At 39.5% G+C, this 25,044-nt stretch overlaps 1 protein-coding gene across 1 annotated transcript in view; it reads right to left on the bottom strand.

Annotated features, from left to right (window-relative positions):
• Positions 1–24,438, bottom strand: part of C8A (complement C8 alpha chain) — a 71,779-nt gene extending 47,341 nt beyond the window's left edge. The window contains exons 1-4 of the mRNA XM_055586944.1: positions 24,331–24,438; positions 8,516–8,618; positions 2,797–2,941; positions 1,292–1,439 (exon numbers count right to left, since the gene is read on the bottom strand). Of these exons, the coding sequence (XP_055442919.1) occupies positions 1,292–1,439; positions 2,797–2,941; positions 8,516–8,618; positions 24,331–24,407 (473 nt within the window). The 5' untranslated portion in view covers positions 24,408–24,438. The remainder of the gene's footprint in view (positions 1–1,291; positions 1,440–2,796; positions 2,942–8,515; positions 8,619–24,330) is intronic.
• Positions 24,439–25,044: the final 606 nt, after the last annotated feature.

The raw sequence follows: 25,044 nt of genomic DNA on the forward strand, positions 1-25,044 counted from the left end.
TTTCTGATAAGGCCTCTCTTCCTGGGTTGCAGATAGCCACCTTCTCACCATGTCCACACATGGTGCCTTCTCTGTGCATGTGGTGAGAGAGAGCTCTCCTATGTCTCTTCTTCCTCATATAAGTATACCAGTCCTGTTGGATTAGGGCCCACCCTTATGACCTCATTTGACCTTAATTACCTCCATAAAGGCCCTATCTCTAAATATAATCACATAGGTGTTAGGGCTTCCACATATGAGTTTTAGGGGGATGCAATTCAGTGCATAACACTAGGTAAAAAGGTAACCAGATAGGAATATAGGCAAGGATAGTCCAGAAAGAAGGAACTAACTTTATGAAATCTCAGAAGAAAAGTGAGTGTTGTGTGTGTGAGTTTGAGCCTAAACATAAGGTATACGATGAAGTAAAGTTAGAATCAAGGCTGATTGGATCTCAACAGATTAAAAAAAAAAAAAATGTGTCCTGAGAGGTGTAAGTCAGCAGCCGCAAAGTGGAGATTCAAGCTCCACTGTGTCTCACCTTGAGGTCCATTTTCTTGCAGTGTGTCACTATGGTGGCCTTGGTTGTATCAGCAACTGCAGTGCAAAGCAGAGTATGAATAAGGCTACTGAAAAGTGCACTTAGTCAGAGAAGAGTTATTTGGGGGAATATTGGAAGCCTTTGTAGAAGACGTAGTGATAAATGGGCCTTGGAAATGGAATTGGCGCAAGAGGAATGAGCAGTAGAGTAGGAAAGGGTGAAATAAGGATATGCGGATAGAGACATAGAGGGGAAAACAGGAGCTATGTCATGTAAACAGGACTGAGCAAGTCACCTGTTATGGACTGAATTTTGTGCCCCCCTCCCAATTCATATGCTAAAACTCTAAGCCCCCATGTGGTGGTATATAGAGGGAGACCTTTGGGAGGTGCTTTGGTCATCAGGGTAGACCCCCTCATGTATGGAGCTACTGTTCTTACAGAGGAAACCCACAGGGCACCCTGATCCCTTCCACCATGGGAGGACACAGCAAGAAGACTGCTAACTGAAAGAACACCCTCACCTGACCAAGCTGGCACCCTGGTCTCAGACTTCCAGCTGCAGACTTCCAGCCGCGGAAGTCTGAGAAATAAATGTCTGTTATCTTGTTAGAGCAGCCTGAATGAACTAAGACACTAGAGGGACAGTGGCCTCTCAGGATGCACTCTAGAGGAATTCCTCCCAAAGACCCTCTTGTTTCCCTGAAATCAATACTCATGATTGATGAGAGATCATGCCCGGGACTCACAGAGCCAGCAGGCAGTGACTCACCCCGAGGCCGCCTTCTCTGATCCTGGAATTGGGTCATACTGGCTGCAGTCATTTTCCAAGATCCTGACGTCTTCACAGTCATCCTCATCAGAGCCGTCCAGGCAGTCCTTGTCTCCATTACACACCAGGTGGCGTTTCAGGCAGCGACCTGAGCAAGCAGAGGCAGTGGATGCTTCTAGAGCCTCTAGGACTCCTCCCCTCCCTCATGACCCGGATCAGTTCAGTTCAGTCACTCACTCATGTCTGACTCTTTGCGACCTGCAGCACGCCAGGCCTCCCTGTCCATCACCAACTCCCTAAGCGTCCTCAAACTCAAGTCCATTGGGTCAGTGATGCCATCCAACCATCTCATCCTCTGTCATCCCCTTCTCTTCCCGCCTGCAATCTTTCCCAGCATCAGGGTCTTTTCAAAGTCAGCTCTTCGCATCAGGTGGCCAAAGTATTGGAGTTTCAGCTTCAACATCCATCCTTCCAATGAATATTCAGGACTGATTTCCTTTAGGATTGACTGGTTGGATCTCCTTGCAGTCCAAGGGACTCTCAAGAGTCTTCAACACCACAGTTCAAAAGCATCAATTCCTTGGCGCTCAGCTTTCTTTATAGTCCAACGCTCACATCCATACATGACCACTGGCTCTGTTCCATCTCTGAAACAGCCCTTCAGTCCTCAGTGCTGTCAAATCCCCCTTTAATCCTCACTGCCTCCACCCTCCTCCCAGCCTCGCTGTCTCCCACCTGCAGGCCCTCAGCTCAGACCCTGCCCCAGGCTCCTCCTCTCTACTCAGTCTCCACATCATAGTCCCAGGGATCTAAAATGCTCTGCACCCTCCAGAGTCTCCCCATTCCTCTGTCTCCAAATGCCACCATCTGGTCCCCAGTTAAAAACCTGGCCCATCCCCTGCCTCTCTTCCCAAAGCACTTATTTTGGGCTGATTGCAAGTCCCTAAACCTTTGTGCTTTTGCACATTTTGTCTCTTAGCAAACTTGTTCATTTTCTAAGTCTCAGTTCAAGTACCATGTTGAATCCTGACCTGACTCTCCAAAGCAGATTTAGGCAACCCTGCCAGAGAATCTGTACATTGGGCCCTATACATACACTCATTACACTGGCTATCACAGGATATTGTCACTGATGGCTTATTGGTCTGTCTCCCAAAGAGTCTAGGAGTACTGAGGATCAAGCACATGAATTTTTTTTCTCTCTGCATCACCAGCAGGTAGCACATTACCTGGTCATCATATGCACTCAATTAATATTTATTCAATGAATGGATGGATGTGTGAATTGTACCTTTTTAAAATCAACGTATGTTCCCAAAAACTTGCATCAAGATTACTTGGATTGCTGGCGTGGCTTCAAATTCAGGTTCCTAGGTCCCATCCAAAACTTCCAGAATGATAACTTCCAGGGCTCTGGAATTCTGCATTCTAACAAGGTCCTGGAGAACTGTTTTGTACATTAAGTTTGACAGGCACAGCTGTTATCCTGCTGAGATGCTACTCACCTGTCTCCTTACACTGGAAATCCTGTCCACACTGTGCTTGACTCAGACAAGCTGTGGGACTGTGACAGCTGGCTTGGTCCCAGACATTCCCACTGCAGATGGTTCCCCCAAACTTGTCTGGCTGCAAGAGGCTCCGGTATCTGTACTAAATCAGATTTGGAAACAGACACATTCATTGTCTTATCAATCAACCGAGATTGGTGCAGGCAGGTCTCAGCTCAACATAAGGAATGAGTGTCTTAATGATTGAGAACTCCCTGCAAAGCTGTATTTTGAGGGGATGAGTAATCATAAATGGTGATGTTCAACCAGAGGTTGTCATCAGCTGGAATATTGAATTAGGGCCTCCAAACATCAAATGAGAAGTTTGGACTAGGTATTTCTAGGGTATTCCTCCTTGTCAGGAAGGACCTCCATCTTCCCTTTCTGAAAGTACCAGTTAGTACCTATTCATCTTTCAAGACTCATGGTTTACCTTCTTGGGAAAAAAACCTCTATAACTCAGTAATATATTCTCAGTTCCCCTGAATCCTCTCTCCTAGCACTTGTCATACAAGGTTGTTATTGTCTACTTCTTGCTTTACCTATCTCCTTATTTTAGGAACAATTTTCATAGGGGGTTAGGGCTGCCAAAGGGAGGACCATGTCTTATTTGGCTTCATATACTTGGCATTTGATCTATGATGCATTGCATGGGAGGCACTTTTAGAAGATGTTTTATTGCTTCTCCTTTGTAAAATTTTTTCTGGTCATGGCATCTCCTCTTTCCTTGTGACATAACTCATATGATTCAGGTAGGGGTGATGTCCCCCCTTAGTCACAGGGTTGTGTGGATATGAATGAGGCGGGGAAACCAGGGCCCCATATCTGCCAAGTCACAATGATTGGTTCATGACTCAGCCTTATGGCAATCATAGTCCTCTCTGGGAATTTTCTTTCAGAACTTTTGGAAAAGACAGTTCCTTTTTAGCCGAAGTTGCCGGGTATCAAGTGATCATGTTGCCTACGAGGTAGAAAGAGCCCATGTGAGAGGTCGAGAGACAAAGAGAGCTCTGAAGACACCATCTGAGCCTCTGTGTCCAGCTTTGACTGCAGATGAATAAATACTTACTGAAGGAAGGACAGAAAGAATAAAATGCATACCAATCTTGGGCTCGATGTTTTCATGTTACTGTTTTCTATAGGGTGTACAGTATGAGGTACTAGTGTATAAGGAGGAAGCTGAACAGTGAGATATTCTAAGAAACTGAAGTTCCATCCCTGTCTTTGAGAAGCTCAGAGTCTAGTTGACGAGATAAAAAAATATAACAACACAGAACATGGGGGTATATGAGTGTCAGTCAGCACCATATTTTCTGCTGCCTCTTATACTGGCGCAGCCCACAGGCCCTGCCTTCAAGACTGTAAGTAAATAGGAAGGCAATGACTTGAAAAGCAAGAGGATCGAGTTCCTGACTCACTGTCTACAGTATCAGTGCCTGGTACTTTCTGCCTCAGTTTCCAAGTCTGTAAAATGAGGTGGTTGACCTAGTTGACTTCACTAATCATAACTACTAATGATTCCTCCACCTGTGTCCTATAGTTGGAAGAGCAGAGGCATGAAATTAGCCCAAAATTAGACCCACTTGGGTTCAAACCCCAGATTCACTTACCAACTGCCCATGAGCAAGTCACTTATCTTTTCTGAGCATATGTTGTCTAATATGTAAAGTGGTTGTGATGATACCTTAGCTCAAAAGGGTTTTGTGAGAGCTAAGTGAGAGGTCTGAGAGCATGTAGCCTTGTGCCTGGCATATCATTGGTGCTTAATAAGCAGAAATGGGTTCTACATCATTACCATTATCAATGCAGCCTTTTCCAGATGCTTTCAGGGATGAGTACAAAGCAATGTGACTTCCCCTCTCTTTCATCTTGCTCACGTCTGCCTACATGACTGCTCCTTAGCAAAGAGGCAGATGTAGCAAAAAGAAGTGAGGCTCCAACCAGTCCATCTGCCTTTCATGCCTGTCACTTAATAACAGCGATGGCAGATCTGTAAACTTGATGGGAAGAGATTATAATTAATGGTCAATGTGGGAATATGAAGATATTTTCAGTGTCTACCCACATTCTTGTTCCACAACGCAGTAAATACAAGAGCTTGTCATGCCAATATAGAGCCAGTTCTCTTCTCTTTCTTGCCCTTCAAAAACATTCATCAGTTATGAGAACTGCAGTTACCAATGTGTTGATGATGATGATGGTGGCTACCAGTTATTGAGTGCTTACTATTGGCTAAACACTTTACATTCTTTTAAAAAATATTACTTATTTATTTAGCTGTGCCTGGTCTCAGTTGCAGCATATGGGCTCTTTAGTTGGGGCATGCAAGCTCTCAGCTTGTGGCATGTGGGATCCAGTTTCCTCTGTGCATGCTTGAGGGCTAAGTCACTTCAGTCATGACTGACTCTTTGCGGCCCTGTGGACTGTAGCCCACCAGGCTCCTCTGTCCATAGGATTCTCCAGGCAAAAATACTGGAGTGGGTTGTCATGCCTCCTCAAGGGGATCTTCTCCATCCAGGGATTAAGCCTATGTCTCTTATGTCTCCTGCATTGGCAGGCAGGTTCTAGCACGACCTGGGAAGCCCCCTTGTTCCCTGACCAGGAATCAAACCTGGGTCCTGTGCACTGGGAGTGTGGAATCTGAGCCACTGGACCACCACAGAAGTCCCTCTACGTTGTTTATCTCACTTAATTCTCACAAGTCTAGGAGCTTACATTCTATTAATGATCCCATCTTAAACTGGGTTAGAATTCCAGTTCTGCAACTCACAGTGTATGGGTCACTGGATAAACTCCTTAATTCCTCTGACCCTCGGTGTTCTCATCTATAACATGAGAGAGATCTGAGAGTGTTCTGAAGATTAGTGATCACACAGGTAAAGACATCGGCTCTCTGTTCCATTCTGGTGTGTGCCCAGTAATAAGAGCTGTCAACTTGGTCATCATCCTTGTAGCTGTTGGACTACTCTGGAACAATTATGACTGAGAAGGTATTGGATTAGGTAACCATAATATCACTCACTACTCTCCATATAGCTCCAGGAGAGCCATACAGTTCAGATTCATGGGCATTTTGGAATCAAACCGGCCAGATTTTAAATTGAGGCTCTGCTGCATTCTTAATGGGCAACCTAAGCAAAGGGGAGAACGGTATCTATCTGTCTATCACCCACTACTGGCTGCCAAAGTCAAATAAGAAGATGATTTACTTAAAGCATTAGCACAGTCCTTGGTCTACAGAAATTATTCAATAAATGGCCACTATTATTGTCATCAACATCGTTCCTGTGGTTTCTATACTTGGAATGATGGTGCAGGAATCACGTTCATTCCCACCCACTCCCTAGTTTCTAGGTTGTTATCAAATAATGACGACATTGTATTGCAGACAGGTTGATAAGGATACTCCCCCAGGGACTGCTCAGTGCCATTGCCCATGGTTGGTATCATTAGGACATAATTTTCTTTTCTACCTAGTAGACAATGTTTCTTTTCAGAAACACACATCTTTGGGAGATTTTGAGAGGAAGAAACATATTAATAAAAAGAAACTCAGATGGCCTTTCAATTAAATAGTAAACAGAATCATTTTAAGAATTACCTTAAAGACACGACTTTTTGAATCCCTAAGAAAGTAATCAATGCTGATGTAAACTGTAAGTCATTCACCTGTGCTATCTGCTATCTAAACTGTAACACAAGAGACAAATGTAGCTTTAGGATGTTATTTCAATGTATAATAGGTTGAATAATGGCCACGCAAAGAAATCAAGTCCTAATCCTTGAAAGTAGTAAATGTTACTTTATTTGGGGAAAGGATCTTTGCAGACATCATTAATTTGGAGAAATTACTCTGGATTATCCAGGCGGACTCTGAATGCCATCACAGTGTCCTTGTAAGAGGAAGGCAGAGGGGGATTTCACTTTTACATATAAGGGAAACACACAGAGGGGAGGGAGTGATGCAGACAGAGGAGCAGAGATTGGAGTGAGCAGCCCCCAGAAACTGGAAGAAGCAAAGAACAGCATTTCCTCTGGAGCTTCCAGAGAGCGCCTGACTCGACTGACACCTCGACTGCAGACTTCTGGCCTCCAGAGCTGTGCGAGAATACGTTTCTGCTGTTCTAAGCCACCCAGTTTGTGGCATTTATCACAGCAGATTCAGAAAATTAATCCAGAATGTCAAAGCAGAATGAGAATTGGGGGCCAGATATTTTTAAACCGGAATGCCTAAAACTCTTTGGCATATCCCAGAGGTGGGAGAGGCAAGATCATAAATTTTAGCCTTCAGAGTCAAATAAACTAGGTCCAAATGGTGTTTCCACCACTGTCATCAGATCTTCCCAGAGCACTCTCCTGTCTCACTGAGGAGGGGGCTGGAGGCAGGAGAACCATCCGCAGACTCTGTAACAGGTCAAATGAGAAAAGTGCAGGGCTTGATTCAAGGCAGAGGGAGTAGGGGTAGAGAGGAGGGCACAGGAAGGAAGTAAAACCGCTCACATTTATTGAACACTTGCTATGTGCCCTGGTGACTCAGCCAGTAAAGAATCCTGCAATGTGGGAGACCAGGGTTCAATCCCTGGGTTGGGAAGATCCCCTGGAGAAGAGAACAGCTACCCACTCCAGTATTCTGGCTTGGAGAATTCCATGGACTGTATAGTCCTTGGGGTCACAAAGAGTCAGACACAACTGAGCGATTTTCACTTTCACTGTGTGCCAGATGCCATGAAAAGCATGTTTGTATGCATTATTCCTTTGATGCTCTCAAAATCCCTATGATGTACATATTGTTCCTACTTTCACTTATAGATTAGAATCAGAGGCACAGAGAAGGTAAAAAATATGTCCAAAGTAACACAGCAATTAAGGTGCAAACCAGAATCTAAGCTGTTCAATCAAAGCTGAAACACAGGCTTGACAGCAAGAGGCTAGTAGACAAGGCTCAGCAGTGGTGTACCACGTGAGGGGCTGCACCCGCCCTGTATCCAGTGAAGGTGTGTGTTATCTCCAGAGATTTTAAAATACTAAGAAAGCAGAATAGAGTTAGTCTTTTTACTATCATGATAGGCCAGTCATTCTGAACAAAGACAGAGCTGTAATACTTCTCCCTGCCAGAGTAGAGTGCGCCCAACATCCCCCTTATGCTACTGAGTTTAGCAATCATTTTGGACCAATTAAAACCACTTATGTGGGCAAGATAGATATGCATCTGTTCATTGGGCATGTCAGCCTTTTTCAGTGCACGGAAGTGAAATCCTCAGAAACACCCTGTGTGGCATGCTTTGGTTTATCTCAGTTTTCCATAGGTCATGGACAGCTTGGCATTTTGTTCCCAAGTCATTGGTCCCTCTAGATGACTCTCACAAGAGGGCAGTAGGTTGGCCAGGACCCAGAGGGGCCAGTGGGGATCAGTGTGCCCATGTCTGGAAGGCTACTTTTTTCCATCTAAGCCATAACATACATGTCTGTGTAGCCTCATCCAAATGCCTTACAAACAAAATCAGAAGAAGCAGAAATATGTTCCACCGTCATGTGGGTATGGCTTCTGAATACCTATTTCTAGACCCATTTTCTCCCCAGACTTCTAGATGTATAGTGCCAACTGCGTATCCCCACTTGAATGCATACTACACAATTCAAATGCTAAATGCTCCAAAATTGGTTATTAACGTCTCACCTTTTTGTCCTGGCATGGAAAGCAGTCTGTCCACTCTGCCCAGTTGTCCAGCTGGCAGGAGACAGCTGTAGGGGTGAAACTCTGAACAGCTCGACTGACTCTCCTAAAGAGACGGAAGACCTCGATTCAGTTTTTAATTTTTTATCATGATCATTTTAATTTCTGTAATTATAAATGTGAAAAGGTGTTTTAATATGATGGCATCTTAATACTATGTAAACAGATGCTGAATTTTTCCCCAGCTTTATTGAGGCATAATTGATAAAAAAAAAAATTGTATGGTATATTTATGATGACTGGTGTGATAGTTTGATACACATATACATTGTGACACGATTATCACAATCAAGGGAAACATATGCCTCACCTCCCATAATTACCTTTTTTCCTTTTTTGGTGTGCTAAGACATTTCAGACTTACTCTCTTAGCAAATTCCAAGTGTACACTATGCTATTATTAACTCTAGTCACCATGCTGCACGCTAGAAACCCAGAACTTTTCATCCTGGGTATTGAGAGAGTCGATAAGAAGGCTGATAAGAAGTCTGGGGTCCCTGAGGAGGAGAAAGTGGTCTGGGGCTCTCGAAGTGGAGATAGGGGTCTGGAATTCTTAAGGAGAAGGAAGGGACAAAAATCTTTTCTTTTTTCCTCTTTACATTCCTTAGTCTTAGTCACATAGTTTTTTTCTGATGATTACACAACAAACAACTCAGTTTAAACTCTGTACTAAGGATTATATAACAACAGTGTATTCTGCTTGAGGACAGTTTCTCCTTCCTGAAAACCTCCTGGCTAATCCTGTTATCTTAAAATGTAAATTATGGGAGTGGGTCTAGTAAGATCTTTACAACCTTGAGACTTTCTTTTGATTTATTGTAATAACTAATTTAAAATGTATATAACTCCCTTGCTTAGACTAGCGAGGGGGGCACTCTCTGCCCCCCTTCTGATGTCTATGTCAGAAGCTTTTGCTGTCCCTTTTTCACTTTAATAAAACTCTGCTACACAAACGCTCTTGAGTGATCAAGCCTGGTCCCTTATCCCAAAGCTAAATCTTCTTTGGAGATCATCAATCCGCCATCACTTACCATAAGCTATCACTATGACAGAAAGTTTATATCCTGTGACCAACCTCTGCCCATGTTTTTCTCACCCCAAGCCCCTCTATTCTATCTCGGGTTCTATGAGTTAGACTTTTCTTTAGATTCCCACATATGCCTGAGATCATGCAGCATTGCCTTCTTTCTGCCTGGCTTATTTCACTTAGCATAATGTACTTCATGTTCATTTATGTTGTCACAAATGGCAGAATTTTCCCCTTTTTTATGGCTGAACAGATGCTTAATTTTTTTAAATTTGTACAGGTTGCCCATTGATTTGGGCATCTGGGTACTTGTAGCCACAGAACATGAAACAATATCACAATATATATTCCCTTAACCTTCAAATTATCTGAAAGTAGGAATGGGGATACAGCAAAGAAATGAGAGGAACATTCATAAAGGCACAGTTTTTACTTGGAACCCTGGGCTGCAGGGGTATTTCCAATACTTGATTAATTCTATCATTCTTCTTAAAAATTGCATGTGCTGGTTTTAAAACAAAAGATATATGGCCTATTGCTCTTTTTATCCCAATATTTTATTGTGGCAAAATATACATAACATAAAACTTATACTTTACCATAATCATTTCTAAGTGTATAGTTCAGTAGGATTGAGTACATTCATATTGTTGTACAACCATCACCAGCTTCCATCCCCAGAACTCTTTTCATTTCCATGCATCAATTTTGAGATGTAAAATTTAAGCAAATAAAAAAAATAACTGTGCATGTTTGCCCTTCAGTCAATCACAGTTTTAAGAAATAAAGAATAAAAATATATTGTGCCTCTACCATATGCAAGGATGATGCTGTAGTGCTTCAAAACTCAGTCTGATTATGCCATGAGCTGGTCCTCATAATGAATGATGCCCCCCTAGGCTGCAACCCCAGACAGGAAGCCCTAGGATCCTCAGGAAAGTGGTGTTCACATTTATCATTGGTTCTCAAACTTTGGTCCTAGGAACCCTTTATACACTGACATACTATGAGGACCCTGAAGAGCTTTTATTTAAGGGGACTAGACCTATTGATAATCACAGAATTAAAAATCAAAACTGAGAAATTTTGAAGTGTTTTTTTCCCATTTAAAATCACTGTGAAATTGCTACATGTTACCATGTATATTTATTTAAAAATCCATTTCCAAGAAAAATAATCATTGAAAAGTGTTATGCTTTATGTTTTTGCAAATCTCTTTGATGCCTGGTTTATAGGAAGCAGCTAGACTCTCACCTCTGCTTCTTCAATGAATATGTTGCTTTATGTTGCTTTAATTGAAATCTATGAAGAAACTCCAACATCATACAATTATGTAGTTGAAAAAGTTGAGGAGTGTTTTAATAGTCTTCTCAGATAATTGTGGGTGTTCTTTGATGTTACACCAACACTTTAAAAGCAGTAATTTCTTAAATGTTAGTTGTAGTTGTAATCTGAAAGCCTATTGGTGAATTTTTTAATTCTCTGTTACATTAAAACTCATTGGTCTGTGTACGCTTTAAATGGATCCAGTACCCATGCATGGGCTTCCCTGGTGGCTCAGTGGTAAAGAATTCACCTGCCAGTGCAGGAAATATGTGCTAAGTCCCTGGATGGGGAAGATCCCCTGGAGAACGAAATGGCAACCCACTCCAGTATTCTTGGCTGGGAAATCCCATGGACAGGGGAGCCTGGGGGGCTACAGTCCATGGAGTCTCAAAAGAGTCGGACATGACTTAGCAAGTAAACAACAACAACATCCATACATAATTTTTATAACAGCAAACACTGGAAATTGAGAAAATAATGGCTCCCAGAGTGCATGTATCCTAAAAATATTCACATATTTCAATATAAGATATTTTAAAGTCAAATTTATTAATATTAACAGTGATCTCAAGCTCATAGTAGTGAGTATGTTTTCCAAAATTTTAATTTTCATTTGAAAGCCCAAATTTTGTCATTGGTAACAAATAATGCTATCTGTTTTCCTGGAAGTAATAGGACCTCTGCTCATTTTTGAGACGATGTCTCCCAATTATCTTAGCCTGAAAAACGGTAGTTTGTCTAACAGTCATTTTGTCAAGTAAGAACAGTGTTCCAGGAAAAAGATATCAACCTTGACTTAACTCAAACCGTTGCTTTTTCTCAAGACAGTCATCATACTCAGGTTCAGTAGAAGTTCTATATGCATTATTTTCATTTGGCCACAAATAATATTTAAATAACAAGTTTTCAAAGATTGTGTTTTAATAAAATTAACAATTTTAACTGTTTTAAGGAATTTTCTAAGTGAAACAACTCCTTTGCTATAAGTTTGACATCACTGCCTTGATATGTGTCAAGGCCACGGTTGCTTTATTCAACATTAATTTTATACCATCAGGGCAAACATAAACACAGTGAAAAGAGAAAATAATATCTTAGGATTATTGTGAAATTGTTTTGAATTCCCAGATACTGCCCTCATAAGATCTTGGGGACTGCCTACAGTCTGCAGACCACACTTTGAGAAACTCTCATTTATAAAATGATGTTAGTATAAAACACCAGCTCTATCATCCCTTCAGAGAAAACTTTAGTGTTCAGCTTATCATCTTCCTCTATACTCCAGTTCCTCTCATCACCCTGGGAGACCTCAGCATCACTATAAATGAACCACTCAATGCTCTCTGCTCTCAGTTGTTCCATTTCTTCCTCTTGAGTGACTCTTTTCTCTGTTCCATTATCTTCCATGATTTCATCCTGGATGTTTGCTCTCTGAAACAGCTTCCCTTCCAAATGACTAATTCATGGGTCACCTATGAAATTATTTGGGGCTCCACAGCCTCTTTTCCTTCTATCTCTATATACTCAAGGATTCCCGTGAACTTTTCTTGGACCTTGTTGGGGCCTCCATTGACTCCTAAGCTTTCTCTCTAGCAATAAGACCTCCCCTGTTTTCATTTTCCTTCACAATCAGTTTTTATTTCATGACCCATCATTTTAAAATTGTGATTATGGCCCAAATTCCTGGACCCCACTGTTCTGTTGATCACACCTATCAGTGAAACCCAGTCTTGAAATCCAAGTATCTTTCTCCTGGTTAATTAATTCCTAGGTGTCTTCAGCCTCATCATAAACATCAGTTCCTTAGGAAAACATTCTTCAGCACTCTGATGAGATATCTCTCTTCACATGATTTGGTCAATCTCTGCACATTTTTGTCTCAAAACTTAGCACACTTATAATATTTGTATAGTTTCTGCCATCTCCACCAGATCATAAGCTGTATGAATGTGGGTACTTGTACTGTTCACGTGTTTGCTACTGAACTCCCAGCACTTATCATGGTGCCAGACCCAGGGAAGGTGCTCAGTAAATATTTACGAAAGTAAAGAAAAGAAGAAAGGGAGAAAGAGAGAAGGAGAGGGAAGGAGAGGAGAAGGAAGGGAGGGAGGGAAGGAGGGAGAATTAGAGGGCATGGAAAGAATGAAACCAGTTTATGGAAAATAGAAGGACATTGTTTAGAAATTCATTTGGACTTAATTTCCAGTTAGAATCTAATTAAATAATCCTGGTGTCTAGACATTCAGATGGCTCAAGGTTTGGTCCATATGTTATTTTTCTAATAGATTATCCTAATATTAAAAGTTTGAAGCATAGAAACACGGAGAAAAGCAAGGGTTCTAACACCAAAAGATGGGAGAGAAGTTACAAGGGCAGAGGTTTGGGAGCAGAAAATGACAACAGCGTTAGTTCTGCGTCTCACTGTAGAACTGTCAAGATAATGTCATTGTAAGCCCACAGAGACTGCATTATGATGTCAAAATGGAAGGAAACAGTATTAATGGATGGAAGCAAAAGTTTAGACAGAGCAGTGCTGTGTTGCTGTAGTTTTAAAAGCTTTGTGACATGCTGTCTAGACAGAGGCACACACAGTCATGCTATCACTGAAGCAAGGCTACAGAAGGGACACAAGGATCATTCATTAAGTCGTTACAGGGCTCCAACCTTTCAGCCAATATCAATATGACTGGCGTTTTCTCTTATCATGCCAAAGAATTTTTTAATGTAGTTTATTTTTTATAGATTTTGAAAGTCACGCATTCTCCTTAAGAGAACATAGAAAAGATTATTAAAAAAAAAAATTGTCCCAACTTTCCACCACCATTAATTCTGTTTCCTTCCCTTCTTTATTTCCATAAAAGAGTTGAGGTCATACTATTACATTTTTATATGTTTATCTTTCCATTTAATATTATCAGAGAAATATAAATTTTTATGATGACTGCACATTGTTCCATTCCACTAACATTAAACAATTAGAGTATTGAGCACCCAGTTTTTCTGTATTCTAAGTTATTTACTGAAGATACATCCTGTAGAATAAGATGGCTAAATTGAAGGATACAAATGGTTTTAAAGTTTATGACACATATGGCCAAATGGCTTTCCAAAAGAACTGTATCAATTTTTCAATTACTTAAGGAACATTTTTTTTTCTGTTTATTTATTTATTTTACTTTACAATATTGTATTGGTTTTGTCATACATTGACTTGAATCTGCCACGGGTGTACATGTGTTCCCCCTCCTCCCTCCCCATCCCATCCCTCTGGGTCATCCCAGTGCACCAGCCCCTAGTACCCTGTATCATGCATCGAACCTGGACTGGCAATTCATTTCACATATGATAATTTACATGTTTCAATGCCATTCTCCCATATCATCCCACTCTCGCCCTCTCCGGCAGAGTCCAAAAGACTGTTCTATACATCTGTGTCTCTTTTGCTGTCTTACATACAGGGTTATCATTACCATCTTTCTAAATTCCATATATATGCCTTAGTATACTGTATTGGTGTTTTTCTTTCTGGGTTACTTCACTAATAAATCTGTGGCCTAGTAAATCTTGGCAAATAGTTTGAAAGCATCTCCAAGCTACTGAAAATTTACTCAAACAGTAAGATTCTGGAGTCTTTGATTCTAGTCTTTAGTTGGCATCTACCTTGCTGTGCCACTCTGAGCAGAACCCAGAGAGCCTTTTAAGTTTTTCATCTGTAGAATCAACACAATGAAACATAGTGGTCTGTGCAGGGTTCCTTCCACTCTGCACAGTGTGCTCTGTGGAGTACTGCTTCCTGAATTATGCACTAGAGGTGAAAAAGGAAAAGAAGCAAAGTTACCTGGTCAAATAGATTTGGATAAATTGCATACAACATACTGCTCTTGGAGATTTAAATGTCCAGTAATACTTTAAAGGCACTGAGAAGTTCTGCATTTTAATTTACTTAATCCAGCAGTTACCCAATTTTTGACCATAGGTCATTTTTTTTTTTTTCATGTAATAAGACCATACAGCACAGTTGAAGAAACACTGATGTAACAGAAAGGGGTTTAGAGTATACCAAAGATGTATATAATCCAGATTCTGCTATTTAAAGCTGAAAATCAGAGATGGTAAAAACTTGTGAGACTGTTTTGAATATGGGAATAAGATTACATATGCAAAGCCCTAAGCATAAGCCTGACATACATGCTAGTTTCTTCTCTATAACCTTCTCAATCCCAGACATGCTCATCAAACCTCTTCATCTTCATCAAAAACAGATTGAATGCCCACTCTGTGGAGTGCCAGAGACTAGTGATATGCTTCCCACCTGCCTTTTTAGAGGGTGACATATTGGGCAAAAGGCCTAAAACCTGGAATTGAATGTGGCCATCTTAGCAATGTAGATCACAGAATAATTAATTAGCTACCCATCCCAGGTGAGAGGATCAGAAAGCCCAACCCCGATTACTTCCAGTGGGTCATCCTAATAAATTGGCTATGCTTATATTCAAGGCTGATTGTCACTAATTATACAACCTTGAGCCACTCCCATTCAGTTCCATGGAAATTTACCTCATTAAACAAGTATTGGAAATTTTACTTTCAAAGTGCTGAGTCTCCAGTGACCTCCATGTTGCTAAATTCAGTGGAAAGCTTTCTGGCTTGGTCTTAATTGCCCTCTGTTAACCAGAATTTCCTTGAAATATTTCTTCTCTTGGACTTCTTCAGCACCAGACTTTCTTGCTCCCTTCTTATCTCTGTGGCCAGTTCTCTTTGATGTCCCTGAAAACTAGAATCCTTCAGGGTACAGTCTTGCCTTTTAGCTTTTCTCATTTTTGAGAAAGTAGGATCCATTTCCTGGGCTTCTCATACCATCTGTGGTAATGCCTCTAGATTGAGATCTTCAAGCTTGGAAATCTTGTCTTATTTATCCAATTGTCCCATTTTATATCTCCACAAGTGTCTCTCAGGCATGGTGAACTTAATGGCTCCATGTTTAAACCCTTAATTTTCTTCTTTTAACCTGTTCCTCTCTCAGTTTTATCCATGTCAGTAATTGGAACCACCCTAACACACGCTTGCTCAAGCCAGGTACCTAGTAGTGGTCTTTAATTCCTTTCATCCCCTCACACCCATATCCAGTCCTTTGGAAATGTCTGTCAGTTTTGCTTTCAAGATGTATCTCCAATATCTTTCCCTCTGCCTATCTAGACTGCCTCGTCCTAATTTTAGACACCATTATCTCTCACCCAGATCATTGCTTGGCCTCCCATGGTCTGAGATGGTCCACTCAGTCTCCTCCAATCTTTGCTCTGCACAGACACATTTTAAAATGAGAAATCAGATAATACCCTCCCTGTAGAAGACATTCCATGTGATTTTTTGTTTTTCACTACACATAGACTAAAATCCAGATTCCTCATGAAGGTGCCATCCTGTGATTTGGCCCCTGACCACCTTTCTGACATCTTCTCAGGACACAACCCCCTGATCTCATGCTGTCCCAGTCCTGCAGGTCCTTGAACCTGACAAGCCATTTCCCCTGGGGTTCCTAGTGTGTACTGACTTCTCCACTCTCCCTGCTCTTCACATGGTTTCTCCCTCCTCACTATCCTTCATCTCTCAGCTTAAATTTTAACCACCTCCACAGAGAACCCCCCACTTGCCTATTTTTAGATTGCTCTAGAGAAGGTAACAGGCAGGAAAGCCAGGGGTCTGCAAATGGAGGAAATAGGCTGCAAGTGTTAGACATTTTTTTATCTCTCTCTCTCTTAAGTGGCAGAAGGAAACAAGCTACAAGTTTTTTTCCCCCTTCTCTATACAAATTTGAAAAGGTGTCTTTTAAAATTCTATGTTGCCATAACACATACCTGATTCCACCTGAACTTAACTTTTCTCAAACATTGAGCTACCCAGTGCATTTTTCTTATGGAAATGTTTTTCTTAAGCTATGTTAATGAACTATGTATTTACCTTAGACTCTGTCTTTAAGTTGGTTCCACCTAAGACTCAGAACCCACTTGACAAACCAGTATGTTTTACTCATACAGTTGTTCTCTTAATCTATGTTAATGAAACCATACATTTGCTTGGAAATCTGCCTTTCTTCAAGATTCATGTCAATCATTTTATGGCCTGGGATGACTCACCTTGTGCCAATATTATCTCAAAATGCATGTTGCGGGTGAGGGATCTGGTGCCACTCTGAGTTTTGAGACATCTCCTTTCTCTAATTAACAGCTTGCTGATAGGTATATAACATACTGCTAAAGGCTAGCAGGGCGGCACTCTTTCTGCCCCCTTCTGATGTCTATGTCAGAAGGTTTCTCTATCTCTTTTATACTTTAATAAAACTTTATTACACAAAAGCTCTGAGCAATCAAGCTTTGTCACTGGCCCTGGATTGAATTCCTCTCCTCTGGAGGTCAAGAATCCCAGCGTCTTTCATGGCTCAGCAACAACCTTTCGCTCTGATATCCTCTATTAAAGGACCCTTTTTGTTTCCTTCATAGTATTTACCACAATTTTTACTGAAATGTTCAGTTGACATGTTTATTGACTGATTCCATCACTACACTGTAAATTCCATGAGAGGAAGGACATTATCTGTTTTGTTTGCTATGTACCATACCTCTTTTTTTTGTTTATTTGTCTAGTCACTAAGTTGTGTTGGACTTTTGCGACCCCAAGGATTATAGCCAATGAGGCTCCTCTGTCCATGGGATTTTTCAGGCAAGAATACTGGAGAGGGTTGCCATCTTCTTCTCCAGGGGATCTTCCCAATCCAGGGATAAAACCCAGTTCTCCCTCATTGTGGGCAGATTCTTTACCACTGAGCCACCTGGGAAGCCCATAAGCATATCTGGAATATGTGTTAAATGAATGAATGGAAAGAAATGAACGAATGAATGAGCAGTATCTACTGTGTTCCAGGTACACATAGAATTCCACACAGAACTTCTAGTTCTGACCCTTTTCCAGGTTCTCCTACAATATGCATAATACTCTTTCTTCCACATGGAATAATCACACCCCATCCATCTGCCCAGACTGTCCCAATTCTGTTAGGTCTCATTTCCTCCCGATGGTTTTCTGCATCCCACCGTGCATATTAAGTCTCATCAGTCATGTCTGACTCTTTGCAACCTTGTGGACTGTAGCCCGCCAGGCTCCTCTGTCCATGGGGATTGTCCAGGCAAGAATACCGAAGTGAGTTTTTGTGCCCTCTTCCAAGGGATCTTCCCAACCCAGGGATCGAACCTGGGTCTCCTGTCGCTCCTGCAGTTCAGCTGGATTCTTTACTGCTGAGCCACCAGAAAAGCCCACCTACCCTCTGCTAACATAATCCCACATATGTAGAACCTCCCACACTTTATGTCCACCCCTAAACTGCAAATTCTGCAAGGTAGGGGATCATGACTCTATTGATCACTGTGGTCCCCTAGTGCTGAGCACAGTACCTGGCATACAGTGGGAATTCAATAAAAACTTTCATATGAATATATCATCTCATTCAATCTTATATAATTTAAAATTTATCAGACTCCTGTGGAATATTATATCTATTTTATAGATAAGTAAAACAGATTCAGAGGAAGATGAGATAATGTGCTTTAAAGTTATAATATATTGATAGTAAGTGGTGAAACAAGAATTCACACCAAGACTTTTTTTGACTCCTTTGAATGAAAATGAATGAATGAATAAATGAACAAATGAATTTTAAAAAAGTATCTACTGTGTTCCAGGTACACATAGAATTCCATACCGAACTATACATATTTAGAAAACATTCCAATATATACTAGAATAAATTCCATATTGGAAAACATGTCAACATATATTCCAATATGTATTGGAAGATTTTTAGAAGACATTTCAATTTATACTGTGAAGGATTGCTGACAAAAGGGAAATAAAGTAATAAAAGTAGTTTACTAAAAGCTTACCATGTGCCAGCTTCTATGATCAGCGCTTTATGTGAACTCTTTTAACTCTTGACAAGCACTCATGAAATATGTATTATCTCTGTAGATGAGAAAGTTAGCCTTGAAGGGTTTAAGCAACTTACCCAAGTTCCATAGCCACTAAGAGGTGAAGCCAGGATTTAAAACCAGGTTGATCGCACATCAAAGCCCACACCCAATGCTGCTTGAAGTACAGCTAGAGATTAGTTACCCCGAAAGAAAAAAAGTGTCCATAGTAATGAGACTCATTTTGAGTCACATCGACTACTGCAGTTGTTTATATTAGCTGAAATTTCATGTAGCCTGAATACATATTGATTTCCAGTCATCTGGACAACTACAGAAAATAGTCACATGGCCCTGGCCCAGGATACTTTGGTGAATACTCTGATGCCCATGAAATAAAATAAAAAAGAGGAGAGTGATTTAAATTTCATTAGGCTCCACTGCCTATTTCATCTGTTTAGAGAAACAAACAGACCCATGTAATTATTCTGTATGTTTGAGATCTTCACTTGTATTTCTTTAACTCCCCGCCCCAAGGGACTTATGTTCAGTCTTCATTGGTGGAAGAAATGTTGGATTGGAAGTGGTATAAAAGCCTTTGGGTATCTTAATTCCAAATTAAATATTTTTTTTTACTTTTTAAAAAATTTGTTGGAGTATATTTGGTTTATAATATTGTGTTAGTTTCTGGTATATAGCAAATTAAGTCAGTTATACACATACATACATCCACTCTTTTTAGATTCTTTTCTCAATAGGTCATTACAGAGTATTGAGTATTCCCTGTGCCATACTACAGATCCATATTAGTTATCTAGTGTATATATAGTACTGTGTATATGTCAATCCCAATCTTTCAATTTATCCTCTCCCACTTATCCCCTCTGATAACTGTTAAGTTTGTTTTCTTACATCTGTGACTCTATTTCTGTTTTGTAAATAAGTTCATTTGTGCTATTTGTTTTAAATTTGGGTATTGTTGCTTTACCATATTGTATCAGTTTCTGTTATACAACAAAGTGAATCAGCTATATGTATATATATTCCCTCCTTCTTGGATCCATCTCCCACCCACACCGCATCTCACCCATCTAGGTAAGTGGTATAATATGATGTTTATATTTCTCTGTCTGATTTATTTTACTCAGTATAACAATCTCTAGGTTCGTCCGTGTTGCTGCAAATGCCATTATTTCATCCTTTTTATGTCTGAGTAATGTTCCATTGTCAGAGACAGCAATGGCACCCCACTCCAGTACTCTTGCCTGGAAAATCCCACGGGCAGAAGAGCCTGGTAGGCTGCAGTCCATGGGGTCGCTAAAAGTCAGACGCGACTGAGCGACTTCACTTTCACTTCTCACTTTCATGCATTGGAGAAGGAAATGGCAACCCACTGCAGTGTTCTTGCCTGGCCATTGTATATATGTACCACATCTTCTTTAGCCATTCCTCTGTCGATGGACATTTAGATTGCTTCCATGTCCTAGGTGTTGTAAACAGTGCTTATCAAAGTGGGTGCTCAGTTTTGAAAAGATTTTTTTTCTGATGGGTGAGGGTAGCAATAATGGTGTAATAATATCGATCTAGGAATTAGAAGGCCTGACTGTGCCACTAGGAAGCTGTGTGACTTACATATGAAATTGCTTTGTTTCCTCTCTGGCCCTCAACTGCTGGGGATAATAGTTACAAAAATCTCAGAGGAAAATAATAAGGATTCAATTTGTCAATAATCATAAAATGCCCAGAGAAAACAGTCTGGTTGTTATTTAATATTCCACTTCTCTTCCTGGGACTCAGTTTCGTTTTCTGTAACATGAGTGGATTCAATTTGATGTCAAAGTCCTTCCTAATTCTAAAGACCCATGAAATAAAAGTGATGGAAGTTGCAAACAATGATTTTAAGAGAGTTATTTTAAGTATATTAAAGGAAATCATAAACATTATGAGAAGTAAAAGATGTCAAAAAAGTACCAAATGAAACTTTTAAAGCTGAAAAATTATAATAACCAAAATGAAAGATTCATTGGATGGGCCTAAAAAAAAAAAAGATTAAATATTGCAGAAGAAAAGATCAGTAAACTTGAAGATGTGATAGTATTTCCAAAATTAAACAAAGAAAAAATACTGCCAAAAACAATTTTTAAAAAAAGAAGAGAGCCTCAGGGCCCTGTAAGATAATATGAAGTAATAGACTATATCTACAGTCAGAAGGAGAGGAGAGGGTATGGGGCAGAAAACATATTTGAATTAATAAAGGCAAATTTCCCCCCAAATTTGATGTGAACTGTAAATCCACAGAATCACACCAAGGCACATCATAATCAAACTGCTGGAAATCAATGATAAAATATTTGAGTCCATTTTTAAAAAAAGTTTGACACACAAAGAATAACAAAGTAGACTTTTCCTCAAAGACTATACAAGCCAAAGATAATGGAATGATATCTTCAAAGTAATGTGGAAGGGAAAGACGGAACTTTTCATGTAGAATTTCATATTCGTCAAAGATATCCTTCAAAAAAGGCAAGACAAAGAGCTCTTCTGACTAATAAAAATGGATCATTCTCTCACCAAAATTCATTCTGACCATAAGAAAGGTCAAAAGAAGTTATTCAGGAAAAATAATAATGGCATTAGAAGTGATATGATATTATTTGAAGGTAGGCTGTGATAAGTTAATGATAAATGTTGCAAAGCTTAGAGTAACAGCCAAAATAAATAAATAAAATAGAATTACTAATAAGTGATTTGGAATTAGAAAAAAAAAATAAATCCAAAAGAAGACAAAAAAGGAGAAAAACAGAAACAAAGAACAGATGGGACAAGTAGAAAACAAATAGAAAATTGGTAAACCCAAACCCATGAGTATCAGTAATTACATCTTATATAAGTGGTATAAATACTATGATTAAAAGACAGAGATTGTTAGACTCGATAATAAAGTAAGACCCACCTATGTGTTATCTGCATGAGTCATACTGCAAAATATAAAGAGTCAGACAAGTTAAAATATTGGGGGGAAAAAATCACCATGCACAACCCAGGGATATGAAGGCCTTTTGTAATGATAAAGGGGCAAATCATGTATAAACCTGTATATAGATAGATAATAAGAGAGCTTCAAAATACATGAAGCAAACACTGATAGAACTAAAAGGAGAAACAGACAAATGCAAAATATAGTTGAGGATTGCAGCATCTTTCCCTCAGTAATTGTTAGACAAGGAGGTGAAACTTGAGCAGCTTTAACAACCAACTTAATGACTTAAAACTGTACCAACAACAGATGAGAACACACTTTGAAGTACCTGTGAAATATTCACTAGGAGCATATTCTTTGTCGTAAAACAAATCTCAGTAAACTAAAAGGATGGAAAAAATCTTTTAACTTTTTAAAGCAACACACATGCTGAAATGTATCTTTTGTATAAAACACATAAAAGAGAATCATGATTTTTGAGCTGAATATTATAATGTCTTTTCATCAGCATTATCTTAAAATATTTTTTCTCAAGCAATTCCATTTTTCTAAGAATTTATAGTAATGGTGTAATAACACACAGGCAGTATAGTTTATAATAATGGTAAATATGAGCTTATAAAAGTAAATGTATGCCATTAAAAATGTAAATATATACCATCTGTTTTCAATGTTAGTGTTTATATAAGATTTTATTTGAGAAAAATAGTTATTTATTTTGCCATTGTTAAATTTTCTTAAAGTTTGAAATCACAGACTAATCCAAAAGATGCATACTAATTGGCACATTACAAATTTATTCTCATTTTTATCAACCATTGGAGAGAAGAAAATACCCCCAAAAATGACAATAACAGTCACAGAGCACCCCTGGTAACAGCTGTCATTGAATGCTTATTAAGTACTAAGGGTCATTTTAAGTACTTTTATGCACTTAATTGTTCCTGTTACTTGCCTCCCACTTTACAGCCCAGAAAACTTAAATAACTTGCCTAAGATCACACAGATACTACATGCTGGTGCCAGAATTTGAACCCAGTCAAGTTATTTCACCATGTAATTTTGCGTTTGCAAAGCCAGGGTCAGACACTCTGGCATTAGACACAAGACCTTGTGATTTCCTACTTCAGCACTTTGCAACATATTTAATTGGTTCTCTTTTGCCTTGACTTCAAATTTGCCTCTTCACTGGTCTGTCTTATTTGATAAGTTCATCAAACATCAAGACTCTTTGTTCATTTTCAAAAAGGATTACAATGATAAGCTTTTATAATTAAGGGTATCTCAGCAGAGATTTCCTTTACCACAGTCCTCCGGCCTTTTATCTTCTAATTATTAGAGATGAATTTTCTGATTTTTCAAAATGGTATTTGCTTGAAATACAAGTTGCAAATTAACTGCTTGTAAAGATGCCTTTCCCCCTTCTGAACTGTTGTTAGTTAAAGGAAATCTCTCGCTTAGCATTTAAAAGCAATAATGATTCAAAATTGAATCATCCAACAAGAATTTTAATAAAATAGCTCTACTTGAAATTTTCAATGTTTAGGAGACAGGGGCTCCTTTAAAACTATCCCACAGGCAAAATAAGAGGCTATTTAAGCACTACAAAATACTTGATGTTAAGATTAAAAAAAAAAAAACACATTGAGCCAGTTTGGGATATTCAAGAAAAAGGAAAGCATAAAATGCAGTGTTCATAGATAAATATCTCATCCATTCATTACTCCATAGCAAAAGGTTGACTTTCTGGAATGAAATGACTCAGTATCTTTATAGTCTCTTGTGTTTCCCAAGATAATTTTATATACTTTATCTAATTTTATCCTCCCCCAAACACTATGAGATGTGTATTCTTATAATTCACAAATGGACAAGCAGAGGTTAAATTGTCCAATATCATTCAAGAGAATTATCATTTATTAAGTTGAATATATTTTATATCCAGGATCTTATTTCATGTTCATTAAGCTAGTGGTAGAACCGACCTGACAATGCAGGAGACATAAGAGATTCAGGTTCGATCCCTGGGTTGGGAAGACCCCCTGGAGAAGGAAATGGCAACCCACACCAGTATTCTTGCCTGGAGAATTCCATGGACAGTAGAGTTTGGTGGGCTACAGTCCATGGGGTCGCAAAGACTCGGACACGACTGAAGCAACTTAGCACAGAACAACTGTGCTAAGCAACTCTTACAGAAGAGGTATTATCATTTTCATTTGACCAGTCGAGAAACAAGTGAAAAGAGATTAGGCGATTTAGTCCAGATGACCCAGCTCCTAAGTCTTGGATTTGCACACAGGCCTATCTGACACCAAGTGAATGCTCTTTTTATTGACCTGGAGTCCTTCACTGAATTAGTAATAACGTTCCATCCTATAACAGCCTGTTGCAAAAATGACAGCAGCTCATTTCCCGGCTAAATAACCCTTTAAACTGCAAATTTTGCAGAAGCTTTTGGCCAACTCACCAGTTCACCTTCTCCTGTATGGTTACCCCAGGCTGATAAGTCATCAAAAATAAGAGGAAAAAAGCAGCAGCAAACATCTCATCCAGGAGCTACCAACCTGTATTACCTAGAGAGTAATAAAACTACTCAGGGAGTTGGAATAAAAGACATCTACAGTCTGGGATCTACCTAATGTTTGAAACTAAAAAAAAAAAAAAAACTCACTTGATTCTCATTCAAATATGGTTAATTACTTACTAGGGTATTGATTAGCCAACTTCCCTAAAATCCTACACACCAAAGGCTACTGCCCCTCAGATCTTTGGAAAAACAATATACATATGGTTGAGGAAAGGAGGATATTTATAATTACCAATATCAGCTGAGCAGAGGGATTTTATTTTCAGAATGAGGCAAAAACCAAACCAAGATATAGCTCCAGAATTCATGATCTTTTCAAGTAGCTCCTGGAATTTCTGAGGTCAGATCAATTTGTTTTGTAAGACTGAAATAAGGCTAATACTGGCATTTCAACTCAGCCATAAACAGCCAGCAAAATACAGGAAATGCTACTAGTTACATGGGGAAGTTCTCCAATGTATTGCCAAATATCTGGGGCCTGAGAAATGTGGATAATTGAATGGGCTTTCCACCTCTCATCCAGACATTGGTTATCATTACCATCTTGTTTTTATTTTTTACCTTTTTTTTTTAATATTGGAGTATAGCCAGTTA

The sequence above is a fragment of the Bubalus kerabau genome, chromosome 6 (assembly GCF_029407905.1).
Source record: "Bubalus kerabau isolate K-KA32 ecotype Philippines breed swamp buffalo chromosome 6, PCC_UOA_SB_1v2, whole genome shotgun sequence".
In the NCBI taxonomy this organism is placed as follows: Eukaryota; Metazoa; Chordata; class Mammalia; order Artiodactyla; family Bovidae; genus Bubalus; species Bubalus kerabau.